This window comes from Ipomoea nil, unplaced genomic scaffold (genome assembly GCF_001879475.1).
Source record: "Ipomoea nil cultivar Tokyo-kokei standard unplaced genomic scaffold, Asagao_1.1 scaffold3314, whole genome shotgun sequence".
Lineage (NCBI taxonomy): Eukaryota > Viridiplantae > Streptophyta > Magnoliopsida > Solanales > Convolvulaceae > Ipomoea > Ipomoea nil.
In genome coordinates, this window is record NW_017619742.1 from 5,572,795 (window position 1) to 5,581,398 (window position 8,604).

The following is an 8,604-nucleotide window of genomic DNA, read 5'->3' on the forward strand; positions in this document are numbered from 1 at the left end:
TATGTAATTGTTTAAGTGTTCTAAACCTTAGTAGTAAAATAATATAGTTGATTATAAAAGAGATTTTCAATATATGTTATAGAGATGTATAATCTAGCTTAAATGAATCGTGCTTGCGAGTTTGTTGGCTAGAATTGATAGTCTTTCTAATTTTTTTAATGTTGTTAGTAAATTAAATCCTAAGAGCTTGTTTAGAGTTGTTTATTAGCTAGGGAAGTAATCAAAGAGCCAGTTTTGATTACCGACAAAGTAAGGAAAGATAGGTTGTTAGAGCTTGTTAATAACCAAAACCAATTTGGTAAGAGTAGAGTAATTTTGTCTTGAAATCAATGATCTGTCTTGTTAGAATTAAATTGATATTATGTCTTGAGTTGGATACTAGTTGCTATTGATTATTATTATTATTTGATATTTGATATTGTTTGCATTTTATTGCTGAGCATTTAAGTTTCAATTCTCATCTCATTCTTTATTAAGTCTTTTGTTAAAAATAAATCTAACCAATCTCTGTGGGTATGACCTTACTCATCACTATTGGAATTTATAATAGTAAGTACTCTATTATTTGTTGGATTCGACACCCACCGCATATGTCCTATCTTGTTTATATGAGAAGTACAATATCATTCGTTGTTTAAGTATTAGCATGAAAGCATGATCTTATCTGTTAGCATTAGTTCATGTCATTATCTATCTTGAGAGCATCAGTATGATTGTGAGAAGTGCATAGTAGAATATAGATAACTTATATATGTTTACAACATATTAATGTGCGCAAGTATGAGTTATGAGTTAAAGCATGCTTATATGAAAATATAGGTTGTTGAACATATACAAGTATATGAGTATATCTATTGAGATTCGTTGACTAAGTGTATTGACTGCTTATATTCATACTTGAGAATGTGTATGATTGCAAAACGTTTTCCAACCTATATCTATAGTACTTTACAGGGTTGAGTGGTTTTAAACTTAGAATTAATTGCTAACGGGTTTATTTTCCTATATGTTTTATAACCCCTTCCCCTTTTTATCATTTGTTTTTTAGTTTGACTCTTTGACTTAGTAGTTTTATTAGCCTGTGCAGTCACCCGCGAGTTGGTGACTGTGGAGGTGACATTCCCCTTAGAGCATCTCCAACCACTCCATCTCCAAAACACCAAATTTTTTCAGCAAATGTCACATCAGAAGGAATATTCTCAGCATATTCTCACACCAAATTTTATTCATCTCCAACCCATTTACACCAAAACACCAAAACACCAAACTTTTACACTAAAATAATTTTATTTTTCAATTATTAGTTGGCACAAGTGTCAAATAGACTCATCTACTACTGCGAAGTGCTCAATTCCCACCATGAACTAAATTAAGTGTTAAATAGGCTCATCTACCAGCTAAATTTGTTTGATTGACATTTTTTATAGGTTGCTAGCAGGTTGCCTATCTAATTATTAAAAATAAATAGAATAAAAAATTAAAAAATTTAAAAAAAAAAAAAGAATATCAGCCACCGACTGTCCGGCAAGGACAGCCGGTGGCTGCCCTTTCGCAGACAGCCGTGGCTATCCGGCGAGGACAGCTGGACAGCCACGGCTGTCTGCGAAAGGGCAGATACTGGCTGTCCGCGGTGGCTGATATTTTTTTTTTAATTTTTTTTAATTGTTTTAATTTTTTATTCTATTTATTTATTTATTTATAATAATTAAATAGGCAACCTGCTAGCAACCTGTAAAAAATGCCAATTGAACAAATTTAGCTGGTAGATGGGCCTATTTGACACTTTTGCCTTATTAGTTCGAATTTAGTTAGTTTAATATAATTTAGTTTGAACTTAATTAGTTTAATATAAAATATAATTTGTAATGTAAATAATAATTTTTATTAACATTAATTTTTTTATAACATTAATTATTTTAAAAAATCAAATTTAACAATATTTTTGAAAATTTAATTTATTCCACAATAATAATACAACATACAACATCTAGTACATTTAATTATCAGAATTACTAAATCGTTCCCACAAATGCTCAATCGATGCATTACGAAGTGCATAATGAGCTTCTTTATCTTTAATTTGTCTATGCCGAGCAAGAAATTCTTGAAATATAATATTCTCATCTCTAGTTATATCAACTTCAGGAGTCGGTGCTTCCTTCCAACCTTGTATATCTGCTTGCTCATCACGTTCGCCCTCAATGATCATATTGTGCATTATAATGCAAGATGACATTATATCATGCAATACACATTTATCCCAAAAACGTGCCGGTCCCTTGACTATTGCAAATCGTGATTGGAGAACTCCAAATGCACGTTCTACGTCTTTTCTACACGCTTCCTGCATCATCGCAAATAACTTCTTTTTGGGCCCTCGAGGTTCATGAATTGTTTGTACCAATGTGGACCATTTTAGATATATACCATCTGCTAAATAATATCCAGTGTGGTACTGTTGTCCTTGAATAACATAATGACAAGGAGCTGATATACCGTTTGCAAGATTGGAAAACAAATAAGATCCCTCCAACACATTAATGTCGTTATTCGACCCCGGCATACCAAAATGTGCATGCCAAATCCACAAATCATAATCAGCTACAGCTTCAAGAATAATAATTGGTTCTCCAATCTGGATATATTTCAATTGTAGTTGATTCTCCAATCTGGATATATTCATCTGCTGCATCTGCTGGTATTCCATACGCCAAAACTCGAAACGCCGCTGTAACTTTTTGTATAGTAGATAAGCCCAGTCTACCGATTCTATCCTTTCGTTGCACAAAATAGATGTCATGACCTTTAACAACATTGGAAATTCGTAGGAACAAATTTCGACTCATTCGAAATCGTCTACAAAACATTGCTTCAGAATATTTTGGATACTCTGAAAAATAATCATTCCATAATCTTCGATCTGCTTCTTCACGATCATGATGAATCACACTATGACCAAAAGTCGAACCTCCATGCCTAGGGGGTTGATTATCCATATTTTCCATGTAGGAAGCTATGGCAAGGGTGTGGCTAGTATATGCATGGGTTAATAACTGTGTTTGTGCTCGTATTGCACTTGCGAGATTGTGCTTAGACTCTGGTGATGATGATGATGAGGATGAAGAAGATGAGGATGATGATGAAGAAAATGGCATAGGACGTTTTCCAATGTTGGAATTCATATTTGAATTCTTATGTTTAGAGATAGATGATAATGGGTTGAATGCTCAATTTGTTGGTGATGAAGAACGTTTTTATAGGCATCATCAGAATTGTTTAGAACCGTTAGATTAGATCGTGAAAATCACATCCATTCATTGGTATGCTTGTCCTTTTCCACACATACTCCAATAAAAGATATCACATGCATCTTTGAATCAGCTTTTATCTGAATTGTTTAGAACCGTTAGATTAGATCGTGAAGATCACATCCGTTCATTGGTATGCTTGTCCTTTTCCACACATACTCCAATAAAAGATATGATAGGAATATTTTTGTAAGTTTTGATGAGCCAAATGTACTTTAGATCCCCTTAGATTTTAGGTCTTTTAGTACAAGCATGATAAACCAGAATATTGAGTCAAAGGAAATCTACCATATGAAGAACAAAATTAATTTGGGAAATTAGTTTTGGTCCTACGAGTATTCATCCGAGAAAGAAGCATAAAAGAATGGCGTTACAATAAATGATTGGATGAGCCTAATGGTGAAATGGTAGAAATCTTTATTTAAAATGATCATACCTGAGATTGATTCCCTCCCAAGGACTTATTTTTTACAAGTCAAGAATTCATTCCCAAGGAGCACGATGCGTGCAAGCACAATGTTCCCAAGGAGCACGATGCGTACATGCACAATGTTCAAAAGAAGCACAATGTGAACAAGCACGATGTGTCCAAAGAAGCACAATGTGACCAAATCAGAAAAGCATAATGTTCAAGTCAAACAAGCAAGAAGTGCCTAAGTCAAAGGAGCACAATGTGGCAAAGAAGCAAGATGTTCAGAAAGTCAATAAATTCGAAGGAATTTATTTTGAATCAGCCCACATGCCACAAGAATCCAAAATTGCCTGAAGATATTGATCAGAATGGAAAAAATATTTATGAAGACATGAATATAAAAACTTATCCTAGAAATAAATTCTACCAGAGGAATTTATTTCAAAGATTCGCTAGATATTCAAATTGACAACAAAAATAATATTTTAAGAAACAACTCGAAAATCAAGTTGAGATAAAATATTATTTTGTCAGGCAAGTTGACAATCAAATCAAAATTGAAGATCTACTGATGTCAATAATATCAGGCTATGAAGATTCAAATTTCAAATATCAAATTATCCCACTGCAACGGATATATTTGGTTATCTATAAAAGGGCCATGAAGACTTGAAGAAAGCATAGAGGTGAATACAAAAAGAAGATAGACAAGAGATAGAAAACAAAGTGCAAAATTCGAAAAGTGCAAGTGCTCAAATACTCATTGGAGACTTAGTCTGAATAGTCTCAAAACTAGTTGAAGAGAGATACAATTACCTTTGTATTTGTAATTGTAAAAAGAGTATAGCTGTGTGCAAAATACTCTTGTGAGTATAGCTGTGTGCAAAACACTCGTGACTGCTAAGTGTAGCTGTGTGCAAAACACTTGGTTGGCGTTGAGTATAGCTGTGTGCGAAATACTCGGAGTTGAGTGTAGCTGTGTGCGACACACTCGAAGTTGGGTGTAGCTGTGTGCAAGACATCCGGAAGAAGTGCTTGTGTAGCGCTTATTCACTATTGTAACTGTGTGTAGAAAATAGTGAATTACTCCTAGAAGTGAATGGAGTAAAGTGGACTAGGAAGATTACGCCACTTCCGAACCACTATAAATTGCCTCTCTCATTTACATACCGCACTTACATAATTTGCTCTATCTATCTATCTTATCCGACTAACCCGTTTACTATTCACAGTTAATCTTAACCTTTCGGGTTTAGCACGTTTTCACGTATGCATGTAACTCAAACTTTCCAGGCTTAAATATTGAATTATTCTAAGCAAGTTTGACGTATTGCATGTGACGCTCGACATACGGTCGACGTGATACGATATCTTATTTTATAGTCTTGAATACTATTGTTAAATATTGAGTGAACCATCTCCTTTAAATATTCAAGATATTCATGTCATTCTCACACCTCATCTGAGCTTATCATACGTGTGCATGTGATTCAAATTATTAATTGGGCATAACTCTTTACACTTATTTATTCCGCTGTGCAGTTCAAGTTTACTCTATTTACTTGTTACTTAGAGTTGAAGTTACCAAAGAGTTATTAATTGTGAAAAAGCTTGAAAGTCTATTCACCCCCCCCCCCCCTCTAGACTTTCACCACCCTATCGGGACCAACAATTGGTATCAGAGCGGTTGTCTATTTGAGTCAATCTTGACTGCTAGATAGATCTCGAAAAATCAAGATGATGAAAAGAGATATGGCTCTTGCCCAAAATCTACTATTTTCCTTAGAAAAATTTGATGATTGGAAAATTCGCATGTAGGTACATCTATCCGCATTACACGATAAAATGTGGGAAGTGGTTACGAGTGGTCCTATTGAGATTTTACAAGTCAACACTTCATCCGTACAAACAAGCGACACTCAACAATACATTCCAAAACCGAAAGCGGAATGGTCTCGTGAAGATAGAACTAGAAATAACTTGGACAATATTGCCAAGGATATTTTGTTTAAATCTGTAGATGACAAGATATTTCCAAAAGTCCGAAAATGTCAATCCGCGATGGAAGTTTGGGAAACGCTCATTCAAATTGGTGAAGGAGACGAGCAAGAAAAGAATAATAAGCTCACCATAGCATTAAAGAAATTCGAGGATTTCAAAATGCTAAACGACGAGAATATCACCGACATGGAAACAAGATTTACCAAAATCTTAGGAGAGATTAATTATCTTACCAAAAGATATTAATCAAAAGGAAATTTCTCTCAAAATTCTACGTGGTCTACCATCTACAGGGGACATGAAAGTCACGGTCATGAGAGATCATAGGGATCTAAAAACCCTATCAACCGATAAGCTATTTAGTGATCTAAAAGCTTATGAATTTGAGATGAAATCAAGAATAGAGGAAGATCATGAAGAAAAGAACAACGCACTCATAGCTGAGCAATCATCAACTTCAAGGTCAGTACAAAATGTTGAATTATTGCCTAATGATCAATTTGCTCTCTTTGTCAAGAAATTTAGGAAATTCATGAAGAGAAGCAACTACAAGAAAAATCCACAAGGAAAACCGTGGAATGCAACAAAGAATTCGAAGAAAGAAATAGTTGAGGAAGATTCAAATTTGTGTTACAATTGTAGAAAGCCTAGACATTTTGCAGCAAGTTGTCCACACCCCAAGGTAAGTAAAAGTCAATACACAAATACTTCTAACTCTCAACAGGAAGAATTCAAGACCAAAGATAAAAGATTTACAAAGGAGAGAAGAAAAGCACTTATTAGTGACCCACTAGAGACTAGTGAGTCAGAGGAATCTTCAAGTGATGAAAGTGACACCTCAAAAGATGATAATGCAATGTTTTGCATGAGTATTTCCAACAACACACCCTACGAGGACATGTGTCTTATGGCAAATGAAAATGAAGAAAATGAGGAAGTTTGGTACTTCGATAGTGGATGTTCTAGACACGTGACTGGAAATAAATCTAGTCTTGTGGACTTTAAAAATATCGAAGGACCAAAAGTCATATTCGGAGGAAATGAACGATACGGCATAACCAACGAAATTGGTACAATATTTCACAATGGTTTAAGAATCGAAGATGTGTCCTTTGTTGAAGGTCTAAAATTCAACTTGTTAAGTACAAGTCAATTTTGTGACAAAGGATATCTAGTAGAATTCTTCAAGGACAAATATCAAGTGAAGGATAATTCCTCAGGAGAAGTTGTGCTCAAAGGAATAAGAAAGAAAAATATGTATGTGGTGGATTGGAACACAACAAAAGAATCAGTGTGCCTACTAGCAAACAACTCACACGCAACAAGTTGGGAATGACATAAGAAGTTGAATCATCTAAACTTCAAGACTATCAACAAGCTAGCAAGAAACAAACTCGTTGAAGGTCTACCCGACATTGTCTACAAGAAAGATCAAATATGTGATGCTTGCCAAAGAGGAAAGCAAATCAAGTCATCATTCAAATCCAAAGCTCAAGAATCTTCAACAAGACCGCTAAGTCTACTACACATGGATCTATTCGGTCTAGTAGACCCAGTAAGTCTAAGTGGTAAGAAATATACACTAGTTGTTGTTGATGATTTTTCCAGGTACACATGGACGATATTTCTCAAGAAGAAAAATGAAGTGGAGCAAAAGTTGCCAGAATTACTTAAGCTACTACAAAATGAGAAAGACTTGAAAATTGCAAAAATTCGAACTGATCGTGGAACAGAGTTTGTGAATCAAGTAATTGAAGCCTACTGCAATTCTCAAAGAATCCTACATCAATTATCTGCCACACGTACACCTCAACAAAACGGTGTAGCCGAAAGAAGAAATAGAACGCTAAAAGAAGCCGCACGAGTGATGATTACGTCAGCCGAGCTACCTAAAAGATATTGGGCTGAAGCAATCAACACCGCATGTTACACGCAAAATCGAAGCTTGATACACAAGTCTTACAATAAGACTCCGTACGAATTATGGAATGGGAGAAAACCTAAACTCAACTATTTCCATACTTTTGGCATCAAATGTATTATTCTTAATAATGGTAAAACATATCTAAAGACTTTTGATGAGCGTGCAGATGAAGGAATATTTTTGGGATATTCATCTACAAGCAAAGCATTCAGAGTATTGAACAAGAAATCAATGGTGGTAGAAGAATCAATTCATGTTAAATTTGATGAAGCTCATAAGAAGGAAACCCAGAGAAACAAAAATGATCAGGAAAGTTGTCAAGTTGAAAAGTCATTTAATGATACTGACATATCTTTTAAAGATCAAGTTGTACAGGGTATGGAGCAATTAGACATTGATAGTGAAGGACACGTGGAAGCAAATGAAGATCCCCACGTGGAAAATCAAAATTCTCAAGTTGAAATACAAGTTGGAGAACTATCTGATGAGCAAAATGTGTCTTCCTCCAACTTACCTACTGAGCAAGGAAACGTGGAAAACCCATGCAACCTACAACCTGACTTGAGATGACTCAAAAATCATCCTCTAGAGCTAGTGATTGGAGATCCACGAGAAGGAGTAAAAACAAGGTCCTCAAATATAGATACTTTATTTTCTTGTTTTCTTTCTCAGGTGGAGCCCACAAGCATTGAAGAAGCTCTAAGTGATCCAAATTGGATTAATGCAATGCAAGAAGAGCTTGATCAATTTAAAAGAAGTGACGTATGGGAATTAGTTCCAAGACCCAAAAATTACAATGTGATTGGAACACAATGGGTCTTTCGGAACAAAGCAAATGAGGAAGGAATTATATTGTTGTTCGAAATAAAGCAAGATTAGTGGCAAAAGGATATTCACAAGAAGAAGGAATAGACTTCGATGAAACATTTGCACCCGTTGCAAGACTAGAATCCATCAGA

The 8,604-nt window shown here is 34.9% G+C and overlaps 1 protein-coding gene across 1 annotated transcript; it reads right to left on the reverse strand.

Annotated features, from left to right (window-relative positions):
* Nucleotides 1-1,996: 1,996 nt before the first annotated feature.
* Nucleotides 1,997-2,800, reverse strand: LOC109169455. The gene has a single exon (XM_019318338.1). It carries the CDS (start codon nucleotides 2,798-2,800, stop codon nucleotides 1,997-1,999), a length of 804 nt encoding a protein of 267 aa, XP_019173883.1.
* Between the last annotated feature and the right edge of the window lie 5,804 nt (nucleotides 2,801-8,604).